The 16,729-nt window shown below is 57.5% G+C and overlaps 2 protein-coding genes across 7 annotated transcripts in view; one reads left to right on the top strand and one right to left on the bottom strand.

The window, feature by feature from the left end:
• Positions 1 to 1,464, bottom strand: part of FGD6 (FYVE, RhoGEF and PH domain containing 6) — a 53,938-nt gene extending 52,474 nt beyond the window's left edge. Inside the window, exon 1 of the mRNA XM_064154888.1 lies at positions 1,293 to 1,464. Within this exon, the coding sequence (XP_064010958.1) occupies positions 1,293 to 1,305 (13 nt within the window). The 5' untranslated portion in view covers positions 1,306 to 1,464. The remainder of the gene's footprint in view (positions 1 to 1,292) is intronic.
• Positions 1,465 to 1,567: 103 nt separating this feature from the next.
• The window catches only part of VEZT (vezatin, adherens junctions transmembrane protein), a 43,280-nt gene continuing 28,118 nt past the window's right edge, over positions 1,568 to 16,729 (top strand). For 4 of the 6 annotated variants that reach the window (XR_010304950.1, XR_010304951.1, XM_064154884.1 and 1 more), the window contains exons 1-4: positions 1,571 to 1,716; positions 11,004 to 11,138; positions 14,035 to 14,124; positions 15,253 to 15,428. Coding sequence is in view for 4 of the 6 variants with exons in the window: in XM_064154884.1 (XP_064010954.1) it covers positions 1,681 to 1,716; positions 11,004 to 11,138; positions 14,035 to 14,124; positions 15,253 to 15,428 (437 nt within the window). In the remaining 2 variants the exon portion in view is untranslated. Of the gene's footprint in view, positions 1,717 to 11,003; positions 11,139 to 14,034; positions 14,125 to 15,252; positions 15,429 to 16,729 lie in introns of all 6 variants that reach the window. The other 2 variants (XM_064154886.1, XM_064154885.1) reach the window with 1 other exon arrangement.

The raw sequence follows: 16,729 nt of genomic DNA, 5'->3' as shown, positions 1-16,729 counted from the left end.
CCTCCCACTAGACTCAGCTGCTCAAGGCCTTATCCAGCCTGGCCTTGAACACCTCCAGGGCAACCTGTGTGCCAAGAACTTCTTCCTCATCTTCAGTCTCAATCTCCCTTCTCCACGGAGGGGACATCCACAGCCTCCCTGGGCAACCTGTGCCAATGTCTCCCTGCCCTCACTGGAAAGATCTTCTTCCAAACATGCAGTCTAAATCTGCCCTCTTTCAGCTTCAATCCATTCCCCATTGCCATATCCCCACAAGCCCTCGGCAGAAGTCACCTCCCATACGTGAGAGGAAGCCACTAAGCATTGGGCTGATGGCTTTGCTTGGTGCCTGTTGTACCATTTCTAACTCCAAACACCTCCTCTGCCTCTGCCCCCAGCCCTCGCAGGCAGCAGTTTGCTCCTTTAGGTTCACACTGCCATCAGCCGCGGTGTGAAGGCTTCCCCCAGCACATCCCAACTCGCACACGACCTCTCCTCCACGCAGAAACGACTCCTGCTCGCTTCCTCATGCAGCCCAAGGGAAGGAAGCAACTAACCCAACAGGCGGGCGGAGGAAAGCACCACCGGCGCAGCCCTGTGCCACCGCAGCAACACAAACCGGCACAAGTCCCTCCGACGCGGGGAAGTCCTTGGGATTTTACAGCCCGCAATTTGCCTCATAGCTCCTTTAGCCAGGGAAGGGGGAGCACAGGCGAGGAAAGCACTGAGGTAAGCCTGCCGAAGCCAGCAGCTGGAGAGGCTGAAGTGAAGGCTTCCAGTGCCCCTGCCTCTGCGGCAGGGCTCCCGCTCGGCCACGGCAGGTACAGCCCCGGAGCAGCGCCGGAGCTCAGCCGCTGACAAACTTCCTCAGCTGCCTTTCCTGCCGCAGCCCCGGGCGGACACTCCCGGCAGGCTCCAGCCGCCGCCAGCTCAGCCCCAGCGAAGTGACCCAGTCGCGCACCGCCGGGGCAGGGACGCGGCCGCACGGCCCCGAGAGCCGGGAGGAGAAGGGCTGCAGCCGCAGCCCGCCTCTGTCCGCACTCTTGCCCCGCAGCGGCGGCAGGGGAGAGCTGGGCGCAACTGCCCTGGGCCTCAGGGACGAGCACCGCGCCGGCGGCTCCCGCTCCCGTCCCGCGGGGTGACGGCGGTGCCCCTCCCTTGTCACCCCCCGAGCCCGCTGCACCCCGGCCCTGCCGCTCCCCACAGGGCGAAGCGAGGCTCGCCGGCCCCGCGGACACGCGGGCTCCCCGCCTGCCACCGGCTGGCCGGGCGGGAGGAAGCCGCCGCTCCTCAAACTTTCTCCGGGCACTCACCAGCGGAGCTCATGGTGTCCCGGGCGCCGCGCCGTCCTCCCTCTCGTCCCTTACGCCACGGCCCCTCTAAGGGCCGAGGAGAAGGAGCCCATTGTTCCCCCGCGCCGCCACCCAGCAGCAGCGCTGCCCGCCGCCCGCCGCCGCATACCGCCCCGCGGCTGGCAGCAGACTGAGCGCCGGCAGCCGCTGCCCGCAGCCCCTCCGCGGCCGCTTGGCGGCGCCCCCTGCCGGCCCGACCCGCGCCGCCCCCGGAAGCGTCCCTGTCGGTGCATGCTGGGGGCTGTAGTGCGGGCCCCGCGTCGGGCCGGGCGAGGAGGGGAGGCGCCGCCGGCGGCGCGGCGGACTCCGTTTCCCAGCGTGCCCATAGAGGGTGGCATGGCGGAGAAGGATGACACCGGAGTTTGACGAAGAAGTGGTGTTTGAGGTGGGCGCGGGGGCGACCCGGGGTGGGTTGCGCCGCGGCCCCCGGCGGCGGCGTGCGCCGGGCGGGCTGAGGTGACCGTTGGGCGCGGGGCGGGCGTGGGGCCCGGCCGGGGGCAGCGTCTGCCGCGGGCGGGAGCCAGCGGAACCGGCAGGGCGAGGCGGTGCTCGCCGGGACCTGCGGGGGGTGTCCCGCGTTCCACAGCGTGCCCGGGGCCGGAGCCGCGCCCCTCCGCGCAGGGCGAGGCCGGGACTGCCGGCGAGAGGACGAGCCGGGCCGTGGCCGGCGGAGCCGCGGCCGTGGAAGGGGCGATCCCTTTGTGCGGCGGCCCGCCCCGGCTGCCTGCCTCCGCGCTCGGGCCGCTGCGGTCTCGGCGGCGATCTTGGGAGGCCCCTGGCGGGACTGCTCCCGGGGACACCTCGGCCCGTGAGAGCCAAGAGGGGCTGGAAGGGGTGCAGGGGGCGGCCGCGGTGTGTGCCGGCGGCTCGGCCCTGCGAGGGCCGGCTCGGGACGCACGGTGCCGGGAAGGGGCTTCGCAGTGCCCTGTGCTGGAGGCCGAGCTGCGAGGTCGGGGGCAGGGGCAGTAAATCCACCGTGCAGCGAACAAACTCCGCTTCTGAATCAGCGTGAGGCACTCCAGCGGCACAGCTCAGCGCACTGCTGCAGTGAGTGCTGGAGGTGCCTCACCTGTCAGGCGCTGTGCCGGAGCCTTGCCGGCGCTATTGTGTGCTCGGTGTGCTGGTGTGTGCCGGGGCGGGCGCAGCCCAGCCGTGGCAGCAGGCCGCCAGCAGCCAGGAGGCAGCCAGGGCAGCTGGCTTGGGTCGGCTCTCAGGTGGGTGCCCATTGGGAAGGGAGGAGTTTGCTGAGGAGAAGGTTTCCTCCTGATCTTCTCCTCCTGCTTCTGTCTCTCCCCGGCCACGCTCCTTTACCGTTCTCCCCCTGAGGGCTGCTTTCCCGCCCGCTGTGGCTGCTGTGCGCTGGCTGGGCCGGGGGTAGTTCTGTGTGCTTCGTACTGCCGTTGGTGCTGTCGTTCCGTTCAGTCAGTTCGCGTTTCAGCTCGTGGCTCTTCTCCCCCTTCCCCAGGCTCCTCTCTCAGCTGCGAAGGGTCAGCAGGTGCCGTTTAGCCCCAGACTAGAAGAGAGCTCTTGTTAGATAATGAGGCTACACTGTCATCTAGCCTTAGCTAAATCACTGGCTAAATCTACCTACTGCTGCAAGAGCAGACCACTGCGCAGCTGGTAAACGTCTGTCGCTTCTGGGCTAGAGGCACACCTGGGCTTGCAGGGGTACAGAGGAAGCTCTTAGAAATGCTGTCTCTAAAATCACTAGGTAAAACTGAGATGGCCACAACAGCAATAAGGCCTCTGCTTTTACCAGGCTGCAGAGAGCTCCTTATATGAAGAACTTTGATTTCCACAGCTGTGCAAGTACTACCTGCATGTGGCTTTGGTCTGTACCACAGAGTTTTGTGTTTACCCAGCACCAGCCTCGAGGCCTAACAATGAATCTATTATTTATCTTGCTGCTGTGTTAAATGACTTCCTTCAGAGACATAAATCTGTGCTGGGAGAGGGCAGATTTGAGGCTGGAGATGAGGAAGGAATTCTTGGCAGTGAGGGTGGTGAGGCACTGACACAGGTTTCCCAGGGAGGTTGTGGAGCACAGAAGCATGCAATGTGATCTTGACCTTTGATCACATTGGATGCTTCTGTGCTCCACAACCTCCCTGGAGATGTTCAGGACCAGGTTGCATGAGGCCTTGAGCGACCTAGTGGGAGGTGTCCCTGCCCATGGCAGGGGGTTGGAACTGGCTGAGCTTTGAGGTCCCTTCCAACCTAAACCATTCTGTGACTCTGTATCCGACCCTGCAGTGATGTTCTTGCTGGGGCCCTCTGGGAACTGTTGGCACCTGCTGCTGGCAGTACTTCCTTGTGTCCCAGGCTGGCAACAACTGTAGCCTTTGTGCTGTTTGTTGTTATGGACAGAGTAACCACTCCTGCCTGTCCTTACACTTACCAACAGCTCTTCCGTTCCTGAAGAACTTCTTAGTCTGGCTGTGCAGTTGCCTGCTGTTAAGCTGTGCCGTTCTCAGTGCCCACTCAGGGTCATCAGCTCTTTGCAATACCATCTGGTGAGAAGGGACTGTTCCTAAAGGCCTGCAGGGACAGGACCAGCAACAATGGTTTGAAACGAGAGCAGAGCAGATTGAGATTGGATGTGAGGAACATACTCTGCACCAGGAGGCTGCTGGAGCAGGCTGCCCAAGGGGGTGGTTGAGGCCCCCTCCCTGGAGGTATTTGAGGTCAGACTGGCCAAGGCTGTGAGCAGCCTGCTCCAGTGGAGGGTGCAGAGGGGTTGGGTCCCTTCTGACCCAGGCCATCCTGTGATTCTGTGATCTGTGTGCTGTGCCAGTACATCTCTGCATGTATGCTGTTACTTGGTGCTGGGCAGTGTCTTCAGCCTGCCTTTTGCTGCTCTGGGGTTACTCAAGGAAGATCCAAAAGCTTTGGCCAAAGGCTCCTGGTTTGGTAAGGTTCTCCTGCTAGCTTTCCTCTCAGCAGAATTTGCTGCTGGCTCTGCCCTCCACGTGTTTGATTCCTTTTTTCATCTCAACTGGTGTGGCACAGAAGCAGAAGTCCAGGCCCCACCTAGCACAGGCTCAGAAGTCCATTTAGGCTTCCTGCATTTGCCTTGCCTAGAGGAGTGAACTGTCTTGTCAGTGAAAGATGTCGAGTGAGCTGGGCACGGTCTACCCTCTTTGATCATGTGTCTCTGTCTGAGGTTTGCGGCCAGGAGAGCTGAAGCTCAGGAGTGTGCTGACTTTTGATCAGATCCACAGGCCTGGCATATTCCATTTCTTTTTGCTTGCTGTAAATATGAGCATTGTCTTTGCTTTTTACCACTTCTGAGCTTACAGTTCTGTTACAGATCCTTTCTGCTGGATCTTTGATCTCCTGTGCCCATTCTTTCACAGCGTTAGGATGAAGGTGGCCCAAACGCTGCTCTTTGAGAGCTTTTTCCACTCCTTGTTTCTGCTTCCAGCTAAGTCATTTGTCCTAGATTTTAATGAGCCTGTGCAGGTTTGTTTGGAGTGGGCAGGAAAGCTGTGCTCACAGAATCACAAAGTACTTGAGGTTGGAAGGGACCTCTGGAGGTCATCTGGTCCAACCCTCTGCTCAAGCAGGGCCATTTGGAGCTGGTTGCCCAGGACCATGTCCAGGCAGCGTTTGAGTATCTCCAAGGATGGATACTCCACAGCCTGTCTGAGCAACCTGTGCCAGTGCTCAGTCACTTTCACAGCCTCCAGAGAGAACCTCCAGTTCCTCACTTTGTGCCCAGTGCCTCTGGTCCTGTCCCTGAGCACCACTGAGAAGAACCTGACTCTGGCCTCTTTGCATCCTGCCTTTGGGTATTGGCACACTAGTGAGGTGCCCCCTGGCCCCCCTTCTGCAGGCTGAACAGTCCCAGCTCTCAGCTATTCTTTCAGCATCACCTGAACAATTCTTGGAACCTCATCCCAGAAAGTCTTCCTGACTGCCTCAGCTGTATGGGGCTGGTGGCAGGACTGGAGCTGCCTTGTGTGGTTTTGCATTTTCATGCTGTGCTTGCAGGAGAAAGTGCAGCCTGGTGAGATTTTTCACCGGATTGCACACAAGAAAAGGAGGTTTTGAAAGCCACTGTGTCAGACTCACAGCACCTGAGGTTCTTAAGGGCTTTTGCATGCACAGTATTTGCAAGACAGCAAAGCTTTGCCTGTAGAGCAGAGGCATTCCAGCCCTCTGATCACCTTTGTGGCCTCCCCTGGTCCCACTCCAGGAGTCTGGGCTGACAGTGAACTAACCTGGCCAAGGCAGGGAAAGCAAAAAGCTGGGTTTTATGTTTTCCACAGGGAGCTCTGTTCCTGGTCCCATCTCACCATTTGGATACCTAAATATTGTCATCAGTGTTCCAAACTGGGACTGCAGCTTTCATCTGCACCCACTAGGAGTGGCAGATTAAATTGACCATGTAACTGCAGCCTGGGGAGATCTCTCTGCTGCAAATTGCAGTGCACCATGGAGGCACCTGTCAGTGAGGAATAGTTTTAGGTGCCTTGCTTCTCAGCAGTCTGCTGAGAGGCAGGAGGGCACAGGCTGTGCTCCTTTCCATTGCATGAGTGGGAGGCAGGTGATGCTGACAAGCTTAACGCCGTGTAAGGAGCTGTCTGACTGCTGTGGAGGCCAAGTCAGCTCGTCAGGCACTGCTGGAGAGCACTAATGCTGTGTCTGGACAGACAGAGGAGAGGATTCCATGGGTTAGAAAAGCCCTCTGAGACCGAGTCCAACCATCAGCCCAGCACCATCACAGCCACTAAACCTGGAACCCCTCCAGGGCCGGGAGCTCCACCACCTCCCTGGCCAGCCTGTGCCAATCCCTGACCTCTCTTTTTTCCCTCATCTCCAACCTAACCCTCCCCTGGCACAATTTCGGGACATTTCCTCTGTCACTTGATCTAGGGAGGAGAGCCCAGCCCCCACCTCACTGCAGCCTCCTTTGTCTGCTGTCTACTGTTTCTGAGATTCCCCGGACGTTGCCAGCATGGCAGCAGTGCACCCAGCTGGAGTGCAGAGGAAACGGCTCTGCCTTGTCCCAGGTCACAGAATCACTCAGCAGCTCAGGATGCCAGGTTGGAAGGGACCCCAAGGATCATCTGGTCCAACCTTCCTAGGTAATGGTAGAGTACAAAGGAGCTGCCCCAGCAGCCTGCCAGGCTGAGCCTTCGAACTGCCAGTGCAGGGGGCTCCACCTCTGCCCCTGGGTGATGGCTCCAGTGTCTGACTGTGCCCATGGTGACACATGTTCTGCTGGAGCCCAGTGGGAATCTCCTCAGCAGTAACCTGCCCCCGTCACCCCTTGGCTTCTGCGTGGGACTGCTTGTGAAAGGGCAGTCTGCATCCTCCTGGCAGCTGCCCTGTATGTGCTGGCCCATGGTGAGAAGGTTTGCTGAGCCTTCTCTTCTCTGGGCTGAACAGCCCCAGCTCCCTCAGCCTCTCCTCACATGGCAGGGCTGCCAGGCCTCTGATCATTCTTCTGGCCCTTCTCTGGACACTTTCCAGCCTGCCCACATCTTTCTTGTACAGCAGGGACCGAAACTGCAGGCAGTGCTCCAGGTGTGGTCTGAATAGGGTGAGGCGATGACTTCATCTCTGCTGGTGCTGCCCTTATTGATGCATCCTAGCACCCTGCTGGCTTTTTTTGCCCCTGCAGCTCACTGCTCACTCATGCTGAGCTTGTTGTCCACCAAGACCCCCAGGTGCCTTTCCACAGGGCTGCTCTCCAGCCAGATGAATCCCAGCCTGAGCCGCACTTCTGGTTCTGTCTTATTCTCAGATGCAACACCTACACTCATCCCCACTGAACCTCATAAGGTTCTTGCTAGCCCACTCCTGCAGCCTGCCCAGGTCTTCCTGGGACTGACTCTGCCTTCTGGAGTGTCAGCCTCCCCCCTCAGTGTGGCATCATCCTCGTGTTGTCCATCAGAGCACTTCTGGGAACAGCATTAGGCTGATGGCTGCATGGTTCCCAGAGCCTGCGTCTGAAGCAGGGGACGCAGCAGTGCTGGAGGAGCCCAGGGCTGTGCTCCTGTGCCAGCGGCAGCAGAGAGGCAGTGGAAGTGGTCAGTGTCTAATGTTAGCCCTGCCAGTGAGGGCAGAGGAGGAGGTGGTTGCCAGCAGAATGCGACCCAGGCTTTTAAGTGCCCTTGCTTGGGAGGTATTAATGGCTGCGTGTGAGATGTGCAGTAGCTGAGGGGATCTTTAAAAGCCTTCAGCAATCTGCCAGCCTCCTCTCCCTCCCCCCAGCCAGCAGCCACATTAGTCAGGAGCCTGAGGAGTTGCAAAGTGCCTCCGCCGCTGCCCTCAGGAAAATGCTACTGTGCAGGAGCACAGAGGCGCTCACACTGACTGCTGCTTCTCGTCCTCGGCCTGGGGCATCCTGGAGGGACAAGCAGAAGGCGCCGGGGAGGAGGACGAGCTCCTGGCAGGTGCCTGGCAGCAGCACCAGCGGCAGAAATGGAACAGCCTCTTGCGGGAGACCAAGCGTGCGCTGTCTGTGAGTGCCGGCTCGGCTGCCGTGCGGGAGGGGACTCCTCGGCATGCTCCGCTCTGGCCTCAGCCCTCTCCAGCGCTGCTCTCGCAGCTGGAAAGGTCTCATTGAGTGTTTGGGGGTTTTGAAGCTAACTCCTAACGTGGGAGCTGCTTTAGCTCCCACTGTGTTGTGGGGCATGTTGCAAAGCTCAGCTTTGGCAAAACACCTCCATATTGTAAAGAAGAGATCTTTAAAGCTCTTCTTCCGTGCAGTGACCTTAAATACTGCTTTTAAGGTCCATACGGTCATTAGCTACGATTGGGAAGTGGAGGAGGGGGCGAGCAGATAGTGAATTTTCTCACGGTGTGGAAGCCTTGAGCCTCTGATGGAGAAATCCTGAGTCACTGCCTTCATGGTGCCTCAGCAAGGAGCAGCTGGGCTGTGGCCTGCACTTTCAGCTGCTGCTGTGGCAGGACTCTGAAAGCTAACAGAGTCTTCTTCTGCTTTGGGAGTGCAAAGCTTTGCTCAGCATTCTCCCCAGTGCCACACATACTAAGGAGCAATATCTGTGCTTGCACACCTGCAACAGATGTGTTTGTGTACTTCACCAAGGCAGGCAGTTCTCTACTCTAGCGACCTTGCCCATGTAGTAGGCAATGGTAGACAGCTTTGATTATCTTCTGATGTTTGGCTTGAGTTTGGTCTGGTTTAGCTTTAACTGCAGGCTTAGGGTTGCAGCCATGACTTTTAGCCTCCAGCTTAGGTGGTGGCGTATTCTAACCAGGGCAGTCTGTGTGGCAGGTGGCACTAAGCTAAGCATGGGGAAGGGTTAAAGAGCAGAACGAGTTCAGAGGATTGTTCTGTGATCCTGCATCGTTTATGTGTGATTTAGAATGGGACTCAACCACTTTCAGCAGTGGAAGGAGAGTTGTAATCAAACACAGGTGTGGGAGTTCAACAGTTTGTAGTAGCATGGGTCTAGAATAGTTGTGCTCAGGGAGTTCCATTCATGTGTCTCTGTCTAAAGACAGATATTTCTATACCAGGAGAGCATTTTCTGGCCTGGTTCTGGAAGTGGGAGCCTGCCTAAGTCTATGCTGTGCTCTGAATGTCTGCTGCAGAATTGAGTGGCTTTGGTAGGATTGACTGCAGTGAATTGGGAAAGCCATAGCAGGAAGTGTGGGGTTCTCTCGGCTCAGTGCCTCAGCTGCTGTGCCTGCCTTGCTGCACCCGTGAAGGGGCTCTGCCCTGTGCCATGTGTGCAGCACACACCAGCGGTGCCTTTGGTCTCCGCCCTGCCCTGCAGCCGCTCCGCGTTCGCAGCACAGCTCTTAGGCGAGCAGTGCCCTTGTCTGTGCAGCACAGCAGCGTGTCTGCAGCCCTGGCTGCTCCTGTGCCTCGCTGAGCTCACAAAGTGCCTTGGAAGAGGACACTTGGAAGACACTTCAGAAAGAAATGCTTCATATTGCTGCAACCCTCTCTTGGGACCCTCCCTCCCTTTAGAGAGTCTTTCCATCACTTGCTGCCCACTGAAACAGCCTTGCTGGCCCTTACCTCCCTTTCTGACATGAAAGCTTTCTCTCAAATCTAAGGGGTTTGGGGTTTCTTCAGTCAGGAGTCTCTGTCCTCCTCCATCTGCTTTTGTGAGGAAATGGAACCAATCCAAGCAGCATTAGAGCAGTTGTCTTGATCTGCTTTTAGCAGAGACCTCACCATGGACCCCAAGGCAAGGTGCACCCTGAGACTGCACAGGCAAGACTTGGTGCATTTGGGTTATTTTGCCAGCTGTCTGTGTGTGAGTGCCACTGGAGCACAGGGAGAGCTGTGTGGCAGAGAGGGATGATCAGGATCACAGAATCATTGAATCATTCAGGTTGGAGAAGCCTTCTAAGGTCACCCAGTCCAACCAGCAGCCCAGCACCACCACGGCCACCACGCCATGGCCCCAGGTTCTTTGGACACCTCCAGAGATGTGGACTCCACCACCTCCCTGGGCAGCCTGTGCCAATTCTTGCAGCAAATAATTTCTTTCCTCATCTCCAGCCTAACCCTCCCCTGGTGTAGCTTGAGGCTGTAAATGGTGATGGACGAGTCAGGTCAAGGTGCTGGACAGGTCTGCCAAGAGCCTAGAAAGGATTTTTGGTGGAGTCCAGCCTGGAATGAGCCTGAAAACTGCTTTGTGCTGAAACTTCCTGCATTGATCCACTGCTTTGTCTGCCTTCAGCTCTGGCTGGCTCGGCCCAAACCCTCCGTGCCAGTGCGGAGCCTCTCGTCGGAGCTGGCCGGGCCGCCCGGTGCGTCGCTTTCAGGGACAAGGCGCTGCACACCCGCTCACCCTCCAGCTTTTGTCCTGGAACCCTTAAGCAGGGTGAGGAGTGCCTTATCTAAGAGAAGTAGGCCACTCTGCTTGTGCACTGAGCAGCAGCCCTGCTTTGCAGCCCACCCAGAACAGCAGAGTGCTTGAGTGGAGCTGGAGAGAGTGCCCAGGGCTGGCGGAGGGCTGCTGGGAAAAAGAGAGGATGGAGCTGCCAGGCTGGGGAAATTCCCAGAAGGAAATGAGTCACTGAGCTCCCCTGTGTCTGCTCAGACCTTGTCACTGTGGGTGAGGGAGAGTGTCTGTGGGCTGCTAGCCATGTTTGAGTTTCAGGTCATGACTGGGCACTGAGTCTGTGGCGAATGACTGCTCAGTGTGCAAAAGGATGACCTAGCATGCTTCAGAGTGGAACCAGCACCGAGCCACACAATGCACTGGGCTGGAGGTGACCCTCTAAGGTCTTCTCCAGCCCTTCTGCAGGCAGCAGGGACTCCTCCAGCTGCAGCAGGCTGCCCAGGGCCATGGCAAGTTTGGCCTTCAATGTCTCCAGGGATGGCGCCTCAACTCCTTCCTTGTGCATCCTGTGCCAGTCTCTGCCCACCCTCACTGTGCACAACTCCCTCCTGATGCCCAACCTAACTGCCCTGCTCCAGTTGCAAACCACTGCCCAGCCTGTCCCCAGCCTGCCTGCATCTCCCTGCAGACCCTGAAATGCAGCTCTGAGCTCTGCTGGAGCCTTCCCTTCTCCAGGCTGTGGCTGCCTTTTGCCCGCAGGCTGCTCTGCAGTTTTCTGCCCACCGCTGTGTTCAGGGCCTCTCGGTGCTGCTCTCGATGCCTCCTTCCTGCCCGTGTGTTCAGAGCTGTCGGGGCAGAGGGCATGTTTGTAACGTGTGCTGCCCTTCCCTTCCAGAACTCTCCTCTGTACCAGTACCTGCAGGACCTGGGGCACACAGATTTTGAAGTATGTTCGTCCGCGTCGCAGAAGGCAGAGCTGTGTGCGGCTGCAGAGAGCCAAAAGGAGAGAGCTGTGCGTGCTGCCCAGAAAGTGAGTCCTCTCCTCTGCCTGCACCTTTGTCTTCTCAAAGCACTACCTCCTTTCTTCACCCACAGGCAAAATCAGAGGGGAAAACCAGAAATTTCTTACTGTTCTTCAAAAAAAAGAGAGCAGTGTCCCAGGCAGGCAGCTGCTGAGGGCAGAGCGGCGCTGGAGCGAGCTACGAGGGCTGTGGGTCTGCCATGCCTTGTTCTTTGTGCTTGGGAAGAGTGGCTGGAAACTGCCTGGTGGGAAGGACCTGGGGGGGTTGGTGACAGTGGCTGGAGGTGAGCCAATGTGTGCCCAGGTGCCCAAGAAGGCCACCGGCATCCTGGCCTGTATCAGCAATGGTGTGGCCAGCAGGAGCAGGGCAGGGATTGCCCCCCTGGACTGGGTACTGGTGAGGCTTCACCTTGAGTCCTGGGTTCAGCTTTGGACCCCCTGCCCCAAGAAGGACATGTAGGGGCTGGAGTGTGTCCAGGGAAGGGCAATTAAGTTGGTGAAGGGTCTGGAGAAGAAGGAGATGAAGTTGAGTAGTGACTGAGGGGCCCAGAGGGGTCCAGCCTGAAGCAAAGGCAGCTGAGGGGAGAGCTTCTCACACTCTGCAGCTCACTGAAAGGAGGTTGGATCCAGGCGGGGTGGAAATCTCTTGTCCTGAGTGCTGGGACACAAGGAGCCATTGCTCCACAGGAGGTTCAGTCTGGCCATGAGGAGCAACTTCTGCCCCATGAGGGTTGTGCAGGCCTGGCCCAAGCTGCTCTGGGCAGTGGTGGAGTCCCCATGCTCAGAGGGGTTTCAAAGCCATGTGCTGAGAGCCATGCAGGGAGCTGCAGGCAGCAGTGAGCTCTGCCCTGAGCCTCCTCTTCTGCAGGCTGCACACTCCCAGCTCCCTCAGCCTCTCCTCACAGGGATGGACTCAATGATCTCAAAGGTCTTTTCCAACTGAAACAATTCCACAATTGTATGAGAAAAGCCCAACAGCAGAACCAAACCTGCAGAAAACCCCCTAGCAGCACAACCCCAGGATCATCTCTGTGGCCTCCTATGGACCTGCTCCAACAGCTCTGTGTCCCCCTTTTGCTGGAGGCCCCAGAGCTGGACACAGTACTCCAGGTGGGGTCTCACAAGATCAGAGTAGAGGCAGAATCAGCTCCCTCATGCCACTGCTCCCAGGATGCTGATGTCACTCAAAGCCATTCTGCCCTGAGTTGCTGCAGCAGACCTGTGCCAGGCTGCTTTGAGATGGCTTAGCTGCAAAGAGCCAAGCCCCTGCTCCTTGCTTTTATTCTTCCATTTCCTACCTGGCAAATAGTTGGGGAGAGAAACAAAAGATGTAGAAAACCCCAAACAGTGAAAGTCCCAACCAAAGAAACAAAAACTAACCCAAACAAACACCACCACAATAAAAGCCTCACAACACCACCACAAACCCACAGGCACAAAATACCCTCAAAGCCCAAACCAAAAACCAGAACCCAGGGAGGGCAAGGAAAGAGATCTACAAACCAAGCAGGCAACCACACCAGGAGGCCAGAAAAACAACCAGCCCAAAGGAAGTAGGCAGAGAATGTGTCAACAGCTCCAGGTCTTGGTTGTGGTTTTCATTGAATGGCTGCAGAGTGAAGCAGGATCTTGCACTGACTTAGGCAGCACAGAATCCCAGAAGGCCAGATGGGAAGGGACCCCAAGGGTCACCTGGTGCCACCGAGGGGAAGGGGATGGTGGAGTGGAAGTGCACTGGCCCAGCACCGCATGAGCAGGGTGTATGAGAGGTGTCCCTCTGGCTGGTGGAGTTCAGAGCTGGAATTGCAGCTCCTGGGGCACTGTGGAGTTAGGGAAGCAGCCTGGAGACTAAGTACTTGAACATGCATGGGGTGCAGCCAGAGGAGTGTGGCCAGCAGGGCCAGGGAGGCTCTCCTGCCCCTCTGCTGTGCCCTGCTGAGCCCACACCTGCAGCACTGTGCCCAGCTCTGGGCTCTCCGGTTCCAGAGAGACACAGACCTGCTGGGGAGAGTCCGGAGGAGGCTGTGAGGATGCTGAAGGGACTGGAACAGCTCTGCTGGGAAGAAAGGCTGAGAGCCCTGGGGCTGCTGAGCCTGCAGAGGAGAAGGCTGAGAGGGGACATGAGCAGTGGCCAGGAATACCTGAGGGGTGGGTGCCAGGGTGAAGGTGCCAGGCTCTGTGTGGTGGTGCCCAGGGACAGGACAAGGCACAACAGGTACAGGCTGGAACCTAGGAGGCTGCACCTCAGCCTGAGGAGAAAGTTGTTTGGTGTGAGGGTGCTGGAGCCTGGAGCAGGCTGCCCAGAGGGGCTGTGGAGTCTCCTCCTCTGCAGACTTTCCAGCCCCACCTGGCTGTGCTCCTGTGTGCCCTGCCCTGGGTGCTGCTGCTCTGGCATGAGCAGGAGTGGGTGATCCCCAGATGTGCCTTCCAAGCCCTACCAGCCTGTGACTGCAGGCACTGCCTGGCACAGGTGCTCTTGCAGTCTCTCTTGCCTGTCTCTGCTCAGCACTCCTCCAGAGCCCTGCCTGCCAGCCGCCCTCATCTGCCAGGGCAGGCTGCTCCTCTCCTGGTGGTTTCCCTCAGCTCTGTCAGCCATTCACCTGCACTGCTCTGCTCTGTCCTGAAGGGAAGAGAAAGTCTTTGTGGATGATCTGTAGCCTGGGGAGTCCTGAGCAGTGCCCCGGGGAGTGCCTGCTGCCTCCGCTAGGGTCAGGCAGGGCTGGCTGGTGGCCGGTGGCAGGAAGCAGCTGTTCCCTCAGCGCCCTCTGAAGCTGGGCCAGGCAGAGTGAGCAGAACTTCCCTACAGGTGTGCTGAGCTAACAAGAGCAGCCAGTGCAGAGAGCTGCCTGCTGCTGCTGTTTGCCTGGCTGGGCTGGCCTAACTGGAGCCCTTTCTGCCCCTCCAGCGAGGCCTCCTGCCGAGGCTGGCTGAGCTCCTCAGGACCTGGCTTCCCTGGCCGCACTGCAGCAGGCATGAGGACGTCCTTCACCGCCTGGTAAGTGGTCACCTGCAGTGTGCTTCACTTCCTTTCCTGAGCCACAGGCAAACTGGCACACACAGCCAGGAGCAGTCCTCTGTACCTCGTGCTGTGTGCCAGGCAAACTGGGCACACACAGCCAGGAGCACTCCTCTGTACCTCATGCTGTGTGCCAGGCAAACTGGGCACACACAGCCAGGAGCACTCCTCTGTACCTCATCCTGCATGCCAGGAGCAATATCAGCAGTCAGGCTGAAGATTGCAGTTCTCCCTGCCCAGCTCTCCAGTCTAGGGCTGGGTAGCAGCACAGGATGACAGAGGATGAGTCAGAGGAGGGCAGAGCTTCCTCCTGAGCATAGTCCTGGAGCAAATGTTTTCCATTAAAGGCAGAGTGGAAGTTATCTGAAGTGATAGCAGTGAGGGAACGGGAACTATTCAGCCTGAGGAAGAGAAGGCTCCAGGGAGACCTCAGAGCAGCCTTCCAGTAACTGAAGGGGCTCCAGGAGAGCTGGGAGGGGACTTATGACAAGGGCTGGGAGATTGGAAAGAAATTCTTGGCAGTGAGGGTGGGCAGACACTGGCACAGGCTGCCCAGGGAGGATGTGGATGTCCGTGGAGATGTTCAAGGCCAGGCTGGATGAGGCCTTGAGCAGCCTGGGCTGGTGAGAGGTGTCCCTGCCCATGGCAGAGGACTGGCACTGAATGATTTTGAAGGTCCCTTTCAACCCAACCCATTCTGTGATTCCATGGATCCATGACTCTAACCCCTGTTTAGGGATGCCATCCATCCTGGCATGACTTTAACACATCCAAGTGTGTGCTGTGGTTGTGCTCCCACAGCTGCAGCAGCTCTCTGATTCTTGCCCAAACACCTTGGCAGTGTGTGTGGCATGTGGCCAGCTCCTGTCACTGCCCAGGTGAGTTGGCAGCCAGTGTCAGGCAGTGTGATGTGCTGGGGTGCCACTTTTGAGCTGCCATCTCAGCCTTCTGGCAGCAAGTTGAGTGCTTGTGCTATGTGTGAGCCACTGCGGCAGCCTTGGGAGCAGTGCCTGCCTGTGCCCTGCCTGTGCCCTGCTTCTGCTCCCTTTCACAGGCTGCATATTGCTTGCTAACTGCTGCTTGTTTGTTGGTTTCTCTCCTGCTCAGGACGTTGGATTTCGCCTCGACACGCTCCGAACCATCCTGCAACAGGAAGTGCTGCTGCAGGAGGATGTGGAGCTGATTGAGTTCCTTGACCCCAGCATCCTGTCTGCAGGGCAGAGCAAGCAACAGGAAAGCAGGCAGCTCCCAACGCTACGCTCCCTAGCAGCTCCTGGCATTTGGTACTGTACTGAGCACATCTGCTTCCCTGGGCGCCGCAAGCAGCTCAGACCTCTCTCCTCTTTAGGCTGCCACAGATAACCACTTTGCTTCCCAGGTGCTGGGCCTTGGCTCCACTGCTCCTCACCTGTTTGTGTGAGCAGAGGCTTTCCCTCAGCTGGCTTAGGGAAGCAGTCAGCTTGAACCTCAGCTGCCTACCTGAACCTGAAGAGATGCTCTCCAGCCCTACTGTGTGCCCAAAGCAGGAGCTAACCTGGCTAATTCAGCAGTTTCTAGAGCCATACAGTGGTGATTTGGTTGATTAGCTCATGGGTTTCCAAAGCCATACAGTGGTGATTTGGTTGATTAGCTCATGGGTTTCCAAAGCCATACAGGGGTGATTTTGATAACTGGGATGTGATGGTGAAGACTGCATTGCAAAGTGTTTTCTGTGCTGTAGTCTCCATAGAACACGTGGAGGAGTGGGGGTGAAATTAATTTTCAGTTGTAGAATTGGAGCACTGTGTCCAGTTCTGGAGCCCCCAGCATTAGAAGGACATTAGACTGCTGGAGTGAGTCCAGAGGAGGCCATGAAGATGATAGAGGGCTGGAGAACCTCCCCTGTGGGGACAGGCTTGGAGAGTTGGGGCTGTTCAGCCTTCAGAAGAGAAGGCTCCAGGGACACCTCAGAGCTGCCTCCCAGTACCAGAAGGGGACTGCAGGAGAGCTGGGGAGGGACATTTGACACTTGCAAAGCTTGTTGGTCTGTAACCACAGAACTGTGCAGATCAGCTCCTATTTTAGCAGTGACAAAACATGCCTTGTGAAGACTTGCAGCTCTGCATCCTGTGATTAGTTCTGGGAGAGGTGAAGACAGTTGGGAGCTTCCTTTCCAACGTATCTGAGCAAGTCGAGTTTGCCTGCACCTCGAAGGCTGTTTCTGTGGAGGCTGTCAGCATTTTCCCTGCCTGAGTCCCTACTCTCTAGTCTGAGGCAGACACAAAGGGTTTGCTTCTCCACATGGGATTTTTCTAGCTGCAGATGACAGCTTTATGAAGTTCTAAAACTATCCTTAAGAAGCAACTGATCTGAGATCCCACTAACTGCCTGCTGGATCTTGAGAAACTACCAAATCATTTCAAGTGATGATTCAAGCCTTGATGAAAGTGTTTGAAAGCAGTGGTGTGGTTGGGGTCCAAGTTAAATGAGTCAGTCTCTGGAAGAAGCAAAGCTGGCATAGCTGGAGGGTTCTCTTACCAAGAGACATGCCCTTGCCTGTGCTGCTGAACCTGGAAGGGTAGAGGCCCTGCCTCCTGCCCACCTG

The sequence above is a fragment of the Pogoniulus pusillus genome, chromosome 15 (assembly GCF_015220805.1).
Source record: "Pogoniulus pusillus isolate bPogPus1 chromosome 15, bPogPus1.pri, whole genome shotgun sequence".
Taxonomy (NCBI): domain Eukaryota; kingdom Metazoa; phylum Chordata; class Aves; order Piciformes; family Lybiidae; genus Pogoniulus; species Pogoniulus pusillus.
The sequence above is the reverse complement of the archived record's forward strand: the minus strand, read 5'-3'. Positions and strand labels throughout refer to the sequence as shown.